Below are 19273 nucleotides of genomic sequence, written 5' to 3'. Positions count from 1 at the left end.
TACACGGATAAACACAGGCAGGACCTTCTTGTCTTCTGTCAAGGCTTGATTCAAGTTGCTATGAATTTACATGTTCCACATCCTGTGGTCTCAGTGGAAGCTGATTGAAGCCCTCAGCAGGAAGCACACCAACTCCCACGATGTGGTGTTGCACTACCCAAAACCCTGTGTTTGGGGCCAAATATGAAGGAAGTGGGTGTTTCCCCTGAACATTTGTGGCCAAAATACTTTGACCAGGCATAGCAAGCGCTTGGGGGGTTAACGGTGCTATTTTTGTGGATCCTCACTTACATATGGAGAAAGTTTTTTTAAGCAATCAGTTGGTTCTTTATTAATCTAAATATACAGGCAGTATATTTTCTATATAAAATGTGAATTAATGACGCTCAATACCATACATTACTATTCTTTTCCTGCTGTAGCTCTGAATTTGGACACCACGCCTTGGAGTGTAACCTCCACTGTAACTGCCCTGAGAAAGCCTATAACCCCATCTGCGGGTCTAACGCTGTTGAATACATCTCACCCTGTTCTGCTGGCTGCAGAGTTGTAAATATCAACACCGACAACAATGCAATCCTGGTGAGTCACTCCCGTTGCACTAGTGTCCTGGCTCGGTGTGGCTAATGAGGGATGACCAATGCAGCGCTCAAATCTGCCAATTAAGTTTTCTGATGTTCATTAGGGTTGAACAAGTTCTTCATGACTCTGTGGGATGAGCAGGGGAAGGATGAGAACGTATCAGGAAAACCCCTTGTAGATGGTGTCTCTCAGCACTCTCCAGTATAACCCAGCTCTTGCCAGTACAGGTCCTCGGCCAAGGCAGCAAGAAGCAGCCTTTTAGGTATTCAGCTTTTTCAGATATCCTGATGTCCTTCCCCATCCACTGCTTCACCCCAGGTCAGGTTTTGTTTCGCAAACCCCAGCTTCAGTATCTCCCTTGCTACCTGGCAGCTTGAGTGGACTTTTTGTGTGGATCATGCAAGGGTCTTCTGCTTTCCCTTCCCACCTAAATGGTGACCAGCAAGATCACCTTTCTTAGCTGTGTTTCCTGTGATGAGACAGGATGTGCAGTATGGGAAGGGCTGGTCACAGCACCTAGCATGACCGTGAATGCCTCTTGTACTCAACAAGGGACGCTTTCTCCACGAGGCAAGTCCACCTGCAGGCTCCTGCTGTGAATTGTCCCATCTGTGTTCCTTGAACAGAAACCTAACCAGGCCCACAGTGTAGCCATCACATGCCTGAAGTTCTCTGAAACTGGATGGATTCCAAGTGTTTCTGTTTCCATTTCTGCAGGGTTGTGACAGCAAAATATCCATCATGCAGGTGGTATGCATTTTCACATATCTCAGTGTTTTGTAGCAGGTATCACACAGACTCCTCACCCAACAGGATTTGCTCAGATTTGACCTAAAATAATACTCAAAGCCTAGAATGAACAAATTTTTTTTTTGTTGTTGTTGAAGCAAAATGCTGACCTGCAGTTGGTCTGAACTGTCCTCCTGTAGAGTGGAGGGAAGTGCCTGTTGAAATAACCCAACTGATACCTACAGTTACAGAAGCAGCCTGGGTGCTTCCATCATATAACTTATTTTAGTTATGCTACATCTATAGACCATGTACGAGGATGAAGAAAGGGATGATAAATCCTGCTTTTGGGGACCCAGGGAGAAACCCTGAGTGCTCTGAGCCACCCAAGCCTGAAGGGACCACTGCCCCAGTACACACAGCACTGACATTTAGCAGACCTTTGCTGAATGCTCTGGGAGGGCCTCATTAGAGCAATGTTATTCCACCTTTCAGTCTGCAGATTTTCAGGTTTAAAAGTCATAACCTATTTGCAGTGTGCATCCTCTCCCTAAGTACCTGCTGTCAAACCAATTGTCTATGTGAGTGGATAATTTAGTGGGAAAGTAGCAATGCAGGTGCCAGAGAAATGGGTTTTACTCTTGGCTTTCCTTTCTTTTGCAGTCCTGGACAGGTTATTTTGCTGCCATGTGCTTCTCTCTCCTCTGCTGTTCCCTGCTTGTCACCAAATACCCAGTAGGGCTGAGTATATTACCAATTGTCTGTTGGGTGTCCAGGCAATATAGTTCAACAGATAAATAGTAAGAAACTCTTATCTAATTCAAATACCTCTCTGAAAAACATTAGCAATCCACATAGTGGAACACTCCTCACCCTGTGTTCTTGGCACACAATATAATGGCAACATGGGACTCTCTGGGCACTTTTTAGAAGCATTTTGTTAATTAACAACACTTCATTTTAATAACAATTATGGGGTATTTTGCCAGAGCTTAGTCCCAAATGTGCTTTTCTGCTTCCCTGTGCCTGCTTTTTGTACAGTAGATAATTTTAAACTGATTCTTTCTCCTCAAAGAGGCCTCTAGCCCTTTGACATCCTGTGATCCTGAACGTGACCCACTCCTGCATTATAATACATACATATAATTTTGTGTAGCCACATGGTAGGACAAAAAAAAAGAGAGAGTGCCATGTAGACAATACTTAGTAAAGCCAGCATCAGCTCTTACTTGAGTGTTAAAGACCTTGCAGTGATAGCCTTTCAGTGCTTTGCTATTTGTTCAGGTGCAGTGAGGTGGCTATGGGGGCTTCCGTGGGACTGCAGGAATCTCTGTGCCATGGGGCTCCTGGGCTTCTGAGCACCACTGTGTTCTCATCGTGCGTGGCTATGGGTGGGAGCAAGGGTATCCCTCTGCTGCCAAGTGGGTCAGATCTGAGATGGTCAGCACAAACCCCAAAATTTAGGGTACCAGAAGGCCCCAGCTGCAGAAAAAAAAAGGAAGAATTGGACAGCATCAGGCAGAGTTTGATGCCAGCACCTTTCCCTCCTAAGAAAACAATTGCAAAATGGTACTGTTGGAGATGTTTGAGGCACAATCCTGAAAACCTGGGGCTGACTCTGTGCCAACCAGCTGTCCATCCCTGCCCAGAAACCAAATCCCTGATTTCAGGGCTTCTCTAGGTTTTTCCCCTCTCCTCTCTTTGCTGGGTGTTTTTTCCCAGCCCTGGTGCCCAGATCCCACAGGGATGGGCTGCCAGCAGCTTTGTGGCCAGTCTCCACCACTCAGAGGTTTTTGCCACATGGTCCCTCTCTAAAGTCCTCCCAGGTGTCAAATGAAAGGGGTAGAGTCCTGCCTTGTGACTCCATCGTGTGCATGTTCAGCCCCTTGTCCCAATGTGGCTTTGTGCAAATCCTCTAAATGCCATTACTCCAGTTCTCTGTGAAAGGTGGCAGTTGCACAGATTGAATGAGTTTTAATTTATCTAATTGCATTTTTGTTAACTACTTTGGCCCAGATTTATCCCAGCTGTCCTAGGCACTTATCTATGGTGGGTCCTCTAGAGACCAACCTCTCCCTCTACAGCTACAGAAGGAGCCCAGATGATGAGTTTAGTTTAGTTCATTTCAGATGGCTGGAGAAGATAAATGCCAGTCTTAATTTAAAATGTTAAATCCTCTTTCCTAGAGGTGGGAGGAGAAACTATGTCCTCTTTTATCCCAAATCTCCCCCTTTGCTCTCAGCAGGCAGCAGTTCCTTGTGGGTCTCATTTATGTACACTGGCCATACTCAGGCATTCATGCAGAAATGGGAGACCCTGGGCAGTCCCTGCTGCTGGGAGCACCCTTCTGAAAGGAAAGAAAAAACTGCCATCCTGCTGTGAATCTGTCCCCCTCCGGCAACTCCAAGGCACTCATTTTATTTAAAGATCTTAAAAAAAAAATGTGGTTTATTAAATATATATATAATTGTGACTAAAATTTGGAGAAAAGGGGAAAAAAGAAACATATCCCTTGCCCCGGGCGTCCTTCCTTTGCTAACACTGAGCCAGTTATTTATAGCTCTCTCTCAAAGGTGAGGTTTTGCATTTTCTCCTAGCGAGTGTTTTCTGATTTAATATGCCCCTGGTCTTGGGTTCTGGCTTTGATTGATGGCTCTGCTCAACACGTAGCCCATGGATAAAGGGTCTCATAGCAGGAGAGAACCTGGGTACAGTGACGGAGCCCAGTCTGATCTCCTGGAGATTTCCTCCAAAAGATATATAACACAGGGCAGTAAGCTCACATCAGGCTTAAATGTTTTATGAACTGTTGGTGAGATTCTTCCATGCCAAGGGTCCAGATTTATGAAGGATGCCAAAGCGATCAGCTGGCAAATGATGACATTGAAATAAAAACGTGCATAAGCATTTTCAGTGCACAACTGGCATGAAACACAGAACTGGAAGTACAAATATGGAAAGCTCACTGCAGGGGATAGAGAGGGATTGCTGGGCCTCACACCAACAAGGCAAGGATGTGCCTGGGCTGGGGGCACCTCCAGGTGTCTTTGGAAGCACACAGAGGTTAACCAAGTTACCACTGTGGTCCCAGCTTCCCCATCAGTGGTGTGTGCTCACCCATGTGACATCCTAGTGATGCCCATGGGACCTGTTGGGACTGGGACCTCTTTTCAGAAATGGAAGGACATTAGAGACTGGAACTGGGGATGGAAAAATGTGTTTCCTCATCCACTCAGCCTGTTGTCCCCTGCCAGTTTCATTGTACATGTTTCTTTTTTTTCCTCCTGCTCCCTGAAGTGTTGAGTGCTAATTACTGCTAGTTATTTACACACAAAACTTAAACACCCTCCCTCTCTCCCTATAACAGTTAGCAGCTATCCTTGATATCTCCATAGCCTTGAGCAGATGAGCAGCCTCTGAGTTTTCTTTCTTGTTTGCAGAACTACACCAACTGCAGCTGCATCTCTGAAAATGGGCTCATGGGGTCTGCCAAGCCTGGGACCTGTGGCACTGGCTGCTCTCACCTCTTCCTGCCCTTTGTGGTCTTGTCGTGCTTGGCAGGGATTCTCGCCAGCACATCCCACACGCCATCGTTCATGCTTATCCTCAGGTGAGCAGACTGGGCTGGCCATGGTCTAGGTGCAGTCTAGTGTTTCCTGTAAGCACAGTGGAAAAGGCAAGTAGAGAAATTGCATTTGGAAGACCAAGGGGTCCTTGGAGTGCAGAGGAAGGTTTTCTCCAGCTGAGGGACTGTGGGGTTAAATAAGCCCTGTATTGCACCTCATGCTCAGTTCCTCCCATTGCTTTTATATGTTCCTTTTGCATGTGTTGTTGCAGGGAATGGGGAATGGGACTTCCCTGCTCCTTTAATCTGGGAGTGAGTGTGGGTGTTCATCTTCTAGACTGTCTGTCTCAGGAGAAGATTGAGCTTTAATAGCAAAGACCTGGCATGTCTGGGCAGGACAGAACCACTGAGCAGCTCCATTCTCAATGATTGAAGCAGGAACTTCAGGACTCAGTCTTGCAAACCCTACGATAACAGAGCTCCTGCTGTTCTAAGACTATAAAGACTCCTAAGAGGTCTCTTTGGCTGTTGCTGCTGATCCCTGTGGAGTTAAGCAGCAACTGGAGATTTCAAGCTGATGGAGGCTTTGTTGTAAAGCCACCAGTGCTGCATGGCCAACTGATCTTGTAGGCAATGGGATGTGCAACACCAGGGTCAGCCAAGGAGCAGCTGGTGGGTGGGTATCACACCATGCCAGGGCTCCACAGCACCTTCACCCACTGATGGGACTGTGGGGCTTGCAGGAACCCCATGTTGCCCTCAGCACTTCTCATTCCTGGTTTCAGCACAACCTGCAGATCTTTCACCCCACCCATGGCTGATACCTCAGTAACGAGAAGCACCGTTAACTCGGTATTAATTTAGCACAGCTGTACTTTGAAGCTTTTTAATCCAGGTCCATGTTAAGTTAAGAAGTTTAATTACCTTACTTCCTTCTGACAGAACTCACTTGAATACAGGCTTCCTTCCTAATGCAGAGAAGCAATTAGGACTCTAGCTTCCCACGCCCTTGGAAAGGTGCCTATGGGGCAGGCAGCAGCAGGCAGGAGCCAGACTTGGTGAAAACACCCAGGCTGGTGGAGCTGGAACATGAGATGAGCAGGAGGGGCTGAGGCTGGTGCTGTGCTGGTGGAGAGGGGAAAACCATGAGAGTATCTCTGTGTTAGTCTACAAATGATATTTCCAAGCACATTTCTGGAGTTGAAGCACTCCAAACAGTTGCTTTTTAGGAAAAAGCTGTGGTTAAAATCTGGTTTTACCTTGACTCCCCAGCATTATTAAATCACTTTTTATGCCATGACTGAGCAATGCATATAGCAGGCAGTCAGAGGGGAAGGGAAGCTGAGTCCCCTGAGGTGCAGTGACCTGGAGGTCCTGTGCCACTCAGTCCTCTCCACGTGTGACCCCAACAGGAACAGCAGCCTAAAATATTTATTTCAGAAAACTGAGGTACAATCAACATAAATACACTGGGTCATCCCATCTCAAATAAAGCCACTTCCTTCACAAATAATTTTTCTCTTTCAGTTACAAAAATTGCCCCTTGTATTGCTGGTGTTTGGCAGAGCCAGCAGCTATTTTGGTTTCTGTTTGTGTTTTACTCATACGAATTCTTTAAATTAAGAGCACAAATATTTAGCTGATTTCCTCCCTGTATCTTACAGAATTTGGTAGGTTTTCAGGCTAAGAAAAGACTGTGGTAAGCTTCTAGTCCTAATGAATGAAACTTCATAATATTTGCTGATGTAAACAGGAACTGCCTGGGGTCCTTGGTGGTTGGGTCGAAGGATGACTTTCTGGATGAGGTGCCAGACAGCATGCTTTCCATTTTGTTTTTCAGGAGCATCCAGCCTGAAGACAAGTCATTTGCGGTTGGAATACAGTTCATGCTGCTGAGAGTTTTAGGTAAATTAAAACGTGTTGAAATGCCATCCTGTAAAATCATGGCAGCTCCTGGGAATTCGTGGGGATTTCGTCCCTAAGCAGTGCCAAGGCTGCGGAAGTGCTGCTTACTCAGAGTTTCAGGCTGACCAAAGCTTGTCCAAAGCCAAGGAAAAATGCTACCTTGCAGGATCTGGGGAGCTGCAGGTGGTGGGGAGGGGACGAGACATCTCCCTGGCAGGTACGTCTATGCAGCTAAGTAAAAGACAGCAAGTTTAGGTCCAGGAGGACAGCCCTTGGCTGTGTGCAGATAATGCTGTGTTTGCCTCCAGCATATCAGAGTGGCTGCAAACCAAGCCCTGTGATCCCACGAGTTGTTTTTCCTATGGTGAAAATTCATACTCACTAGGAGGCCGCAGATCGTGCCACTGCAGTCATGGGAAAGAGTGTACATGCACAGGGCATGGAGGAGGTGAGCATCCTCGAATACTGTGTTCAGTTCTGGGCCCCTCACCACAAGAAGGATGTTGAGGCTCTGGAGCGAGTCCAGAGAAGAGCAACAAAGCTGGTGAAGGGGCTGGAGAACAGGCCTTATGAGGAGCGGCTGAGAGAGCTGGGGTTGTTTAGCCTGGAGAAGAGGAGGCTGAGGGGAGACCTCATTGCTCTCTACAACTACCTGAAAGGAGGTTGTGGAGAGGAGGGTGCTGGCCTCTTCTCCCAAGTGACAGGGGACAGGACAAGAGGGAATGGCCTCAAGCTCCGCCAGGGGAGGTTTAGGCTGGACATCAGGAAAAAAATGTTCACAGAAAGGGTCATTTGGCACTGGAACAGGCTGCCCAGGGAGGTGTTTGACTCACTTTCCCTGGAGGTGTTTAAAGGACAGGCAGATGAGGTGCTGAGGGACATAGTTTAGTGATTAATAGGAGTGGTTGGACTCAATGATCCAGTGGGTCTTTTCCAACCTAGTGATTCTGTGATCATTCCTGAGATGAGCAATGGACCCTTATCAAAGAGCAATGAGAAAGAAGGATCATCTGGCATCTTGGTGGGTTGCAAACACCCAGTCAGCCCTTGATGTGCTGTGCAGGACCAGTGGCTTCGTGGGCTTCAGTAGATAAAACCATTCCCAGCCACTTTTCACTCTAAGACATGGGAAAGTAACCAGGACTGGGTTTGTCCTGGCAGAGCTGCTCCCACAACATAACAAAGCCTTCTCTGACCCTCTGCTTCCAGCATGGATGCCAGGGCCTGTTCTGTACGGCAGCGCCATCGACACAACCTGTATCCTCTGGGAGAAAAAGTGTGACAAGAAGGCAGCCTGCAGATACTACGACAATAACCTCTTCAGACAAAGGTAGGAATGTAGGTGCAAAGGGAAACCCAGGGGTAGTGTGGCATCAAACCATCCCCAATATGGACTAAATTGTTGTATGTGCCATGGTAAACAAACAGGGACACTTAAATACACCAGACCAGTACTAACTCTCAGGAGAGGTTTGGTGGGAAGTCATTTGCACAATCCAAAACCATGCCAAGGACCACACAGACTTGATGCCATAGACCCGAGAGGTTCACTTCCAGAAGCACTCCCTGCATTATGGTGATTACAATCATTCACTGGAACAACATCCCCAGGGATGTGGTAGAGTCTCCATCACTGGAATTTTTCAAGATGCAGTTGGACAAGGTGCTACACAATCTCATCTAGGTCCCCTTTCACATGAAGCATTGGACCAGATGATCTTTCTATGTCCCTTCCAACCTGGGCTACCCTATGATGCTATGATTACTTATTTCACCAGCATGGATACAAGGGGGTGTCCTGATGCCTTCTCCGTAGAGGTACTGCAGCAACAGGGATGACCCTAGCCTCAAAGGTGCCTGTGAGGGGATGCAGTGTCCACACAGGGTGCCTTGCACCCTGGGGTTCATCTTCTAGCAGAACAGCCCAGCTCAACACACAGAGGACACCAGGTCCACCCTGTGCGCTGTGGGCAGCCTGGAAGGGAGCTGTAAATGGTCTCCCATCCCTGCTGCAAATTTATTGTTAAGTGACTCACTGCCCAGTAGCTGCCGCAAGTCCTATTCACCCTCTACCCCCGAGGCATGTTTTTATATGCCTCCTTTTTACCAGGAGATATGATCTATTAGTGTAACACCAAAGAGAAGTAGCTATTCCTAGCTATTCCTCTTCTTTCTGCTGCCCTTCTCAGAAGCCAGGCTTGCAGCCATTGCTTACCCACTGCTCAAGGTAGCCAAGGAGACCATCTCTATGCTCAGCATCTGCTGGCTGCCATGGGAGATTGGGTGTTGATGTTTGATGGACATAGGAACGCAATTGCTACCTTGATTTATTGTGTTTCAACACCACAGGTATCTCGGTCTCCAGTTTTTCTTTGAGGTGGGCGCTTTCCTGTGCTTCGTGACTGTGTATGTGATTCTCAGACGGCAAGAGAGGGAAGCCACCAATGCAGCAGAAGGAAAGGCAGAACCAGAGAAGGAGAAACTGGCAGGAAACTCTGTGAAGAGTCCTGAATCCAAGGTGTGATGCCAAAAATGTGAATTGTGATCCATATCCAGGAAGGAAAAACCATGTGAATCACCCCGCATTTGAACTGTGAAGGATGGATGCTTGGAGTGATGGATGATGGGGCTGCTTCCTAGTCTTCTGGGTGGGATGTACTACTTCTATACTGCTATGGGAGTCAATCCATGCATTCTTCTATGCCTGCCTCCTCCACCTCAATGGTGCAGCTTGCTCCTTCACGTGGATTAGTCCACACACATTAATGTTTGGACACCGCAGTCTTCCGGTTTTATGTCCTCCAAAGCATTCATTCCTGCTGACAGTCTTGGTGATGCCAGCACTGAGCATTAACCATACAGCTGAAGGAACTTATGTTTGGGTTTTTTTAATAAATAATTTTTAAGAAATGGTTTTGTACTGAACCCATATATCTCTGTGAATGATGGTCTGTCCTTGCCCCCAAAATGTCAGTTGTTCCTGTTCCATTTACTCTCGTGATGCAAGATGGTTTGTCTTCCTCTAAGGCTTCATCCTACTCCAGCTGACATTGATAAAAGTTTTGTCCCAGGCTGTGAACCTTGCAAGGACCAACTCAAATGTTTCACCCAGCTGCTGTGTAGATGCTGCTTTGGCAGGGAGGGGCAGGGATGAGGGTGCTGAGGAGGGGAGGCAGGGAGGGTGGACACCAAAAGCAATCACAGGTCCAGCCCAGGAGATAAATTCCATTAGCTGCAGACTTGTCACGCTTTAGCAGCGTGGCTAGATTTTGCAGCAATAATAATTCTTATTTTGGCATTATCAGTACTTGTCACCGTAGCTTACTGAAGCATGTGAGTGTTGAAGCTCATTCGCATTTTAAGAAAGGCGGAACTTTTCCCAGGGATGCGGGAAAGAGAGGTAGAACACAGCCCTCTCGCAGACTGGGCAGAGTTTGTGGCTAAGCCATTTGACCACAGATCCAGACAGCCTTGCTGTGCTCCTTGAAGGAGTTACTGTCAGAGGCAGCTATAATTAAGGGGTAAAAGTCAAGTCTGGTGGTATTTTGGTGCAGCTGCCTCTATATTCTGCATTCTTACCATCTCAAGGCTTCTTTCCACTCAAGCACAAATTGTATCGCTGGTCTCATACCATCAGTGTGCAACCACAAACCATTGGGCAACTTGTAATTTTTGGCTCCGGAATGAAATTCAGTAAAGCAACCAAAACTTCTAAGTTAAGCTTAAATATGCAGAAGGGAAAAGAAATACACAGAGAAGAAAACACATTAACTCCTTGCACCCTGGCAGCTAATCTTACAGGAATGAATATCTGGGATGTGCACTGAAGTGGTGGAGGGTGGAGAGGACGCTAGTTAAGTGGGTGGTTTAGATATTTTACCAGACTCTTTGCTCAGCTGTTTCGAGAGACATAATTAACATGCTTCAGAGTGAGAAACTGATTTTATTTTATTTGAGGTTTTCTTGCATATTTTTGTGCAGTGCCATTTGTTCATTTTGGGAGATGGTTAAGAGAGTCTACAGACCTGTTTGCAGCTACCTACACACAGAAATGACTTCTGACTTAAAAAAAGGAGTTAACAGACAGGAGTGAGAGTGGATGCTGAAGAGATGCAGGTGGACTCATTCACAGAAGGATGAGTAGTATATACTAACCATGAGCACTGGAAAGTCAAATCTGGTGGTGTTTGGCACTGTTCTCAGTTTTCAAGCCATGACTAGGTAGCATCTCTTTCCAAAGCAGACTTGTTAGCAGGTGTAGAATGGGAATGAGGTTCTTTGGACAGAAATAGGGAAAAGATGGGCCATGTTTACAGCGGTCACTCCAGCTCTTGGCAACCCATGAATTTATGGCATTCTCACTGCATCGGATGGAGAAGAAGGTTCTTTCCTGGGTAGGCACAAGCTCTCAGCTTGCAAGCAGTTTCCTGTGTTGTTTAGCACAACCTCAAGCCACTCCAGGGTACTTTCCAAGCCCCAATAAACTGAAAACAACATAATTTGTTTAGTATGGTATGAAAAGTTGAGAGTTGCAATGCGCTTTGCCAGAAATACTCCTGGATTTTGTTGCAGAATAACTTTATAAAATTGGAAAGATTGCACCTCCCTATCACTAGGGCAGCTGACTTCAGATGGGGACGAGACCATTCTTGAGCAGCACAGCCTGGCCAGTGGCCACTGCACAGGTTCAAGTAGTCCCAGGCCCTGTATTTTCCCAGTGCAACCCGTCTGCAAAATTGCTGCTGACTCTTTACTCATCCTGTGCTGTGCCTGCCACGCTGGGCTATTGGGCAGCCGTGGGGATGGAGTCAAGGGTAGCTGTGCTCTCACAAAGTGAACAGAATAGCACGAGACTGCTCCTGTTATGAGTCAGAAGGAAATCCTCAGAAGGATGACTGTGCAGCCTTTCTGAAGCCCCCCCCCCCATTGCAGCAGCTCTTCCTTAATCCTCACAATTACTGAACTGGGGGTGCTGCTTATAGAAATGAGGGGGGAAAGCGGGGGGGAATCTTACACAGCAATTTATCTTTAAGTTTTTTCACGAACAGCATCACACAAAAATAAACAGCAAGTTCAATACATCCCTTGGATTCGGGCACCAGGCAGGCTACAGCATCCTTCAGCCATCCAGCTGGAGTGATGGCCAAGTCTCCTGTGCTAGTGATGGATGCAGAAACAACCCACAGGATGGCCTGGCCAGCTCAGTCCCAGCATTGCCTGTTCTCACTGCTGGGCTCGGGACTCTGCATCCATTTTCCACTTCGAAAACTCCTACAACATCATCTAGAGATTTTTCTCAGGCAGTGCACAAGATGGTACAACTCAGGTTCTTCCTTTCCTCATTACCACTCCAGCAAAGAGTTCCCTGTAGGGAAGCATCCAAGGCAATTGCAAACAGTGTGTCTTAGCTTTGTGGTCAACTATAAGCTGTTATTATGCTTTTGCTGTGGTATTTCCATTAATTAAGGCTGGAGCTTCTATAATAAGAAATAAAAACACTTTTACCCTTGCCCTTCTCTGTGCTCTTTAAGAACACTGTTGAAAAGGACTGACTTGCAAGAGAAGATTTAAAAGAGGCGGTTTGGGAAGGTTAGCTCCTGCTGTCAGCAGCGAGAGAGATAAAACCCAGGAAATAAGAAAAGGTGGTCAGCAGGAAGGTAGGAGATGGAGTGTTTGATGGAGAGCAAGGGGCAGGCAGGTAGGATGATTGCGAAAAAAAAAAAAAGGAAGGAAAGACATTGTAGCATCAGCAGAATCCACCCTATGCTGTTATGCTTTGCCAGGTTTTCCCCAGATAAGGTATTCTGCTGGAGACAAGGGGAATAGCTTTTTAAAACAGAATTTACAAAGCATTTAAGGACATACCTCAGACAACAGCCATTAATTGCATAAAGAAGGTTAACATGAATCAATCCAGCTAGGCCATAGCTCCATTGACTTCTTCAGTCTCGCCCCTCTGTGTTCCAGGAGGGCTAAAGGAGGTAACCTGCAGCAAGGCAGGTGTAGCAGAGATGTCCACACCAGGAGCTGAGTGCACTGGATGTTTCTGTGTGGCACTCTGTAGCACCAGGTGTCACAGACTGGAAGGTGAAACAGTGCATTTAGGGCTTGTGAGAATTTTACAAGGTCAAGAGGATGAATTAAAACAGGAGGGAAAGAGTGACGAAGCTGGTGAAGGGGCTGGAGAACAGGCCTTATGAGGAGCAGCTGAGAGAGCTGGGGGTGTTTAGCCTGGAGAAGAGGAGGCTGAGGGGAGACCTCATTGCTCTCTACAACTACCTGAAAGGAGGTTGTGGAGAGGAGGGTGCTGGCCTCTTCTCCCAAGTGACAGGGGACAGGACAAGAGGGAATGGCCTCAAGCTCCACCAGGGGAGGTTTAGGCTGGACATTAGGAAAAAAACTTTCACAAAAAGGGTGACTGGGCACTGGAACAGGCTGCCCAGGGAGGTGGTTGACTCACCTTCCTGGAGGTGTTTAAAGGACAGGCAGATGAGGTGCTGAGGGGCATGGTTTAGTGATTGAATGGAATGGTGGTACTCGATGATCCGGTGGGTGTTCCCCAACCTGGTTATTCTATGATTCTATTTCCCTAACTATAAGAAGCTTTTTGCAAGGTACAAGAAAGATGGGTGGGTGGCACCAGATTCAGTAAAGGCAGCAAGCTGGTTAGCAGAGACAGATAGCTCTGTAGGAATATAGTTCCAAGGCTGGGACCTGATTTGTGTTGAGTTAATGCTTCCGAATCAACATGTTTGCAGCAGCCACATTTTCGCTGATCTTCTTTTGAAGTAGAATACTCATGATCTCCCTTCTTGTTCCCACATTGTCCCTCATCGGCCTTATCACCAGCTGGGCTTTGGTGTGCTGGATTGTGTCCCTAACAGCCCAGGCAATGCATTTGCACAGCTGCATTTCCAAGGCCTGTAGTGGTGAGGATCCGCTTATGGCCAGGATAACCCTCCCTATAGTCTCTTAATGCAAGGCAGGAATTAAAACCAGCACCTTAAAATGACATTCACAAGATCTGAAGTGCAGTACTGGGAGCTGCTTGAACCCATCAAAGATAAGTACCAGGGAGCTGGGAGGGAGATCTCTGCCTAGAAAGCCATAGCTGCTCTCTTTTATTTCCCCCAAGATAAAAGCCCTTGCTTTCAACAGAGGAACCCAGATTTGAAACCTCCATCTCCATGAGGGTTTTCAACGTGTTGCATCTTGTAGACACCTACACTGGTGCTGTTCCTGGTATTTTAACCCTTTCCCACCAAACACCCTATCTGCTGGGCTGTAGTCCAACCTGTGAATGTCCACTGTTGGTTCAAATCCCTGCAAATTGGGTAGAAAAAAAACACCAGAGTTTGCCAAAGATTTCGTGAACCTGGTTCATCACTGTCTGCCAGAGTGGGGAAGGATACAAGGCATTTACAGAGCTAAGAGCTACTTTAGAGCTCATCACAATGCTCATTCTTCCAGAAATGACCAAAGGTAAAGCTTTTAAACAACTTAGCATCCCCTTGGTCTATTTATCTCAGCTAGATCTCTCCCTGGGGTACTCCTGACCACCTTTCTCCTGCAGTCAAAGTCCAAAAGGTTTCACTTGGTTGTCTGTGGCTGTTTAAAGGAGAAAGGTTTTAGGCAAAGGGGACAGGGATGGTCCAATGTGTATTTGGTGACTGCTTGCAGAATGCCAACCAAAGCTGCGGATCAAAACCCGCTGACTGTTTCTACTGAAATTCACTCAACCTGCCTCTGGCAACCTGAGATCTGTTCACAGAAAATGCTCATTGAAGACACCTAGTTTGCGGCAAAACCACAGATAATGGCTGTGCTTGGCCATAGGCTACAACTGAGGTAGAGCTGCAAAATAAATCCAAACCTTTTGTTAGCCACAACTTTGCCATGAGCACCAGAAAGACGCTGAAGCAATTGCTCTTCCATGTACAATCACTTAGATAATAACTTGGTTTGCCACATATCACATCAAATAATTAATTTCTCTTTGGGCAGTTAATGGCCTACCTGGAAAAGCTGTGTTACCTCTTGACTTATATAAGGACTTTGAGTCTAGCTGATAATATTCTCATAAACTAATTATCAACCATATCAAATTATCGTGCAGAGAGGAGAAAAAGCAGGAGAAAGAGCATACTTAATTGGAAAGCTTTGCTTCTAGGGGATACAGGCAGTTTACTGCGTACCCAAAACAATTTATTTAGCAGAACCTCACTAGGATCTTCCTGTTTCTGGCACTAATCAATATTTTAATTAATGATTTGAATGGTGAGAGAAAGAGGAGTGAATAAAATTTCTGCCGGCAGTCGCAAGTGCTGCAGATGGCAGGATTAGAATTCAAATCACTCGTAGCAGATTGGAGAAATGGCCTGAAATCAGTAATGCTGGGATTCAACGAGAGCAAAATGGCAATGCTGAGGAAGAAAGGCTTGGATGCAAAAATCTGCCCTGCAAGAAAGGGGACGTGGCAGTCACTTGTCATACAGAGAAGGTGTAAGGAGGAAAGAAGATCAGTTATTTCTAGGAGAAAAAGTTATCGTCTGGGGAAAATATGTAGGTGAAGGAGAAGGGAAAAAAACCCACTTCAACTGCAGTGGGGTGCTTGAGCAGACCGTAAAGCCCTGGGTACATCGGTGGAAGGTTCTAATAATGGAAAATGCAAATACCCATCTGCCTAATCCAATGTCATAAGGTGACTGTAATATAGGTAGGGACCAAAACATATATAGAATCATAGAATCATAGAATCATAGAATAACCAGGTTGGAAGAGACCCACCAGATCATCAAGTCCAACCATTCCTATCAAACACTAAACCATGCCCCCATATGAAGCCACTGATTTCCTTCCAACCTGCCCTTTCTGGCTGTAGTGAATCAACACGGAGCAACAAAGTGCCTGGGTTGTCTCAGGACCCTGCAGGATGCTAGGATCCAGGATGACCCTTATTGCTCTCTACAACTACCTGAAAGGAGGTTGTGGAGAGGAGGGTGCTGGCCTCTTCTCCCGAGTGACAGGGGACAGGACGAGAGGGAATGGCCTCAAGCTCCACCAGGGGAGGTTCAGGCTGTACATAAGGAAAAAATTTTTCCAACCTAGTACTTCTACGATTTTATGATTCTACGATTCTATGCTGTGGAAGCTGGCACTGCTCAGGAGCTGGTGGCGCTGCTGGGATCACTGCTGCGTCAGTGCTGCCAGCTGTGTGACAACGAGTGAACCCCACAGGCAACATGTTCGGTATGGTCACAGGAAATATTTTCCCTGAAGAACAACTTATTTCATCTGCGCATCTCACTGGCAAGTGGGAGAGCTAAAGCCAAGACTTCTTTGGGCTCCACTATTATGTACGATTCACATAGATATTGGTATAACCCAGAGTTACATCTGTCATGGTTGCAAATGTAAAAGGGAAGAAATTCTAATACTTCAAGGCAGATGGAGAGCAGCAGAGCTTGCTTTGGGGGTTTCTGCTGTGGTCCAGCATCTGAGACAGGTTGTAGAGCAATGCAAAGCACTGCTGTGATTTGATCTGGCAGCATCCGTGACCAACATCAGGTGTCTTGGTCTTCTGGCTTGTTCCCCAGCTGGTGACATGAAATAAAATAGATCCTGACATCGAAATGTGGAAGAGAAATTCATGCCTCTTGTTGGAGTTTGCTGCACTGAACAGTAAAGCATGAAAACAGCCTCCAGCACAGCCATCAGCTGGTTTGCTGCCTTGCTTTGTGGTTTCTGACCACACATCTGTGTCCAGGGATAGGAACAGACCCAGTGTCCCCAAGGCTCTGCAAGCCCACGGAGTGCAGCCAGGCTTCCCACCCCAGCACCAGGCGAGCTGCAGGAATAGATTTTTGGGATCTGCCACTGTCAGAGCATGGACCTGACAGTGTCTTGATTGACAGGACTGTCCACGATCAAGGCAATATGAGGGCTCATAGGCCCTGGAGCTGGCAGAGAATCACTGAATAACACCTAAGTGGCCTGACCTGATGCTGCTTTCCGGAAGGTCTCACACTGAAGCAGCTGCAGCCTGGAAGAAGTATCGCAAAGAAAGGGTTACTTGCCTTTTCCATTACGAGAAATGAAAGGAGAAATGGGAAAGCTGAGTGCTTCATGGCTTCAGGAAGGATCTGAGCTGCTCCTCTGCTTCTATGTGCTGCAACTGTATTTTGTCGCTCTACTTAATGAAGTGATACACTCCACTGTATTACAGGTATCGCTCCCAATATTTTACTTTCTACAGAGTCTCTGAATTTGGAGTTTCAATTTTTCAAGCAAACTGCAGTCATAGAAACAGCTAGAGCCATGCACTGCCTCTAGGAGATCTCACAAAAAGAGCAGGTGTAGCACCAACATTTGAACAGGACCTCATCAACAAAAGACTGTGTCTTGCAGGAAATATTGCTGGTGTCTAATGGTTTGCTTTACTCTTGGGCTTGATCAATGACACATCACCATTTGGGGTCTGCCTGGAGCATGGCAGGGAGCGATAGGAGACCACTGTGCTTTCCAAAATAGTATTTTTTTTAGACAACAGGAACCAAAAGAGAAGTACCTCAAATCCCATGAAATGTTAGTGATTGCTTGGGTGGGCTTTTCTTGTAAGCAGTAATTGCACCATCAGACCAAGACCAAGAAAATCACCCCTGTCAGCCATTTATGCAAGGACCCTCTTTTTAATTTCCTCTTCTGAAGTTCTGTGTGGCATTTGACTGTCCTTTTAAAGAGGTTCTTGCATTGCAGTCCTAGTTACTTGGGTCAACATTTCCTTACAGAGCTGTGACACCGAAGGTCACAGAGGACCTGCCATTTACAAACCTTTCTTCCTTTAGCTGAATCTCAAAATACTTGCAGTGAAAAAAAAAAGAATTTTCGAGGTGTGCATTGAAGAACAACCACCCCATCCTCAGGATGCAACTGCCTCTGGCACGACCTCCCTGTCCCTTGGCCAAGAGCATGGCAGGACACGCAGGAGGTGGCAGGTGCCTGAACACACAAGAGGCAGCATCTGTTGGGAATTGGCCAAGACGCTGGGACTTTGTTAGAAAAGTTTTAGGCTCAAATAATACCTTTAAATTAAATCAATATTCGCCAGAATTCACTTGCTGTCCTGTGCAGAGAAAGTACGACCCTTGCATTCTGAAGCATAAAATTACCTACTGCATTTTCCTACTTATTGCTGAGTGTCCTCGCCTCTTCTCTTCCAGTTGTGCTTGCTTGAAGGCCCAAGAGAAACAGAGCAGAATAAATCAGGAAGTCTCTTCTGTGTTTAGAGACAGGTTGAATAATGATTACTCATGAAATATGAAATTCGTCTTTGGGGCTTAATGTACTTGTAACAAAGTTGTACAGGAGCTTGTTGTTGATGGCTCTGAAATTATTGTGGCAAAGGAACAGCATTCTTTATCCTCCGAATCTGATAAGAGCTGACACTGCGTCATTGAGCATATTCCCATCTTCATCCTAATCTGTTGCTTTCAGGGTGCTGAAGGACAGAAGGGCTTTCAGACAGTGCTGATAAATGCTGCCATAACATTTTAATCCCTCTCACCTCACTTTTCTAGTTAAAAAGTCATTTGCTAAAGAGACCAGAACCTGAGATGGTTCCAAGCTGTGCACACTGTTATAACTTTCTGAGCAAACTTCAGTGAGGAAAAAAACATTTTTTTTCCAGCTAATCTTGCTATTGAAACCTTCTTGCTGTTACATCTGTTTTTAGAAAAGGTTTCCCTTTCCACCATCCCATCTCCTGCTTCTCCCAGTGCCATGTCTGCACACTGGTGACTGGATGTGTCCAAATTGCATTCATAAAATTCTGGAGGCTTTTTTGTCATCTTTTTCCCACCACTTGCTGATTTCTTTTACTGCTGGAGCAGAGACAGGGCACAAACACAGAGATATTCAGAAATCATTGCAAGCAGGAGGATAAGCAGCCACACAGGGAGGGCATGAGCCTGGTCAGGCTGAGACATGGTGAGTCTCAGCTCTGATCATAGGCGGCTCTCAAGAGAGTTTTTCAAGGTGGGGTGTGAGGGAGGCAAGTGAGATGCAGATATATATCCACAAATATTTGCAGATAGGTTTCCCTTTAAGCAACCCTGGAAAAAATAGAGACGTGTGGATAGATCAGTGACCTGTGGACTGGGAAACTCCCATGATGGACAAGGACATAGCATGAAGGACCTAGATAGCATAGAGACAGTATCTGCACCTCTAGGGGTTGGGTAGGCAGAGGCATAGACAGAAAGATAAGCATGTCAGAGCCTACAGAGACCCCACAGAGATGGAGAGGAGGAAGGAGGAGTGTTGGAGAGGAATGGGTCCTGATAGCCAAGGACAACACTTCTTATCAGCTGTTATGTCTTGCTGCCTTCAGAGAGTTTACAGAGGAGCAAGTAATGGGGAAAGACCTTCTCTCTTCCTTCCCTAAGTATTTAAAGCATGGGGACAGAAGACATTAGCTGGCTGTGTGCCCTCAGG

The 19273-nt window shown here is 46.4% G+C and overlaps 1 protein-coding gene across 2 annotated transcripts in view; it reads left to right on the top strand.

Moving 5' to 3' along the window:
• SLCO2B1 (solute carrier organic anion transporter family member 2B1) overlaps positions 1-9695 on the top strand; it is a 59679-nt gene extending 49984 nt beyond the window's left edge. For both annotated transcript variants that reach the window (XM_069883337.1, XM_069883338.1), the window contains exons 11-15: positions 423-582; positions 4752-4921; positions 6717-6781; positions 7991-8111; positions 9131-9695. In XM_069883337.1, coding sequence (XP_069739438.1) covers positions 423-582; positions 4752-4921; positions 6717-6781; positions 7991-8111; positions 9131-9305 — 691 coding nt within the window. In that variant the 3' untranslated portion in view covers positions 9306-9695. The remainder of the gene's footprint in view (positions 1-422; positions 583-4751; positions 4922-6716; positions 6782-7990; positions 8112-9130) is intronic.
• Positions 9696-19273: the final 9578 nt, after the last annotated feature.

This window comes from Phaenicophaeus curvirostris, chromosome 1 (assembly GCF_032191515.1).
Source record: "Phaenicophaeus curvirostris isolate KB17595 chromosome 1, BPBGC_Pcur_1.0, whole genome shotgun sequence".
NCBI lineage: Eukaryota > Metazoa > Chordata > Aves > Cuculiformes > Cuculidae > Phaenicophaeus > Phaenicophaeus curvirostris.
The sequence above is the reverse complement of the archived record's forward strand: the minus strand, read 5'-3'. Positions and strand labels throughout refer to the sequence as shown.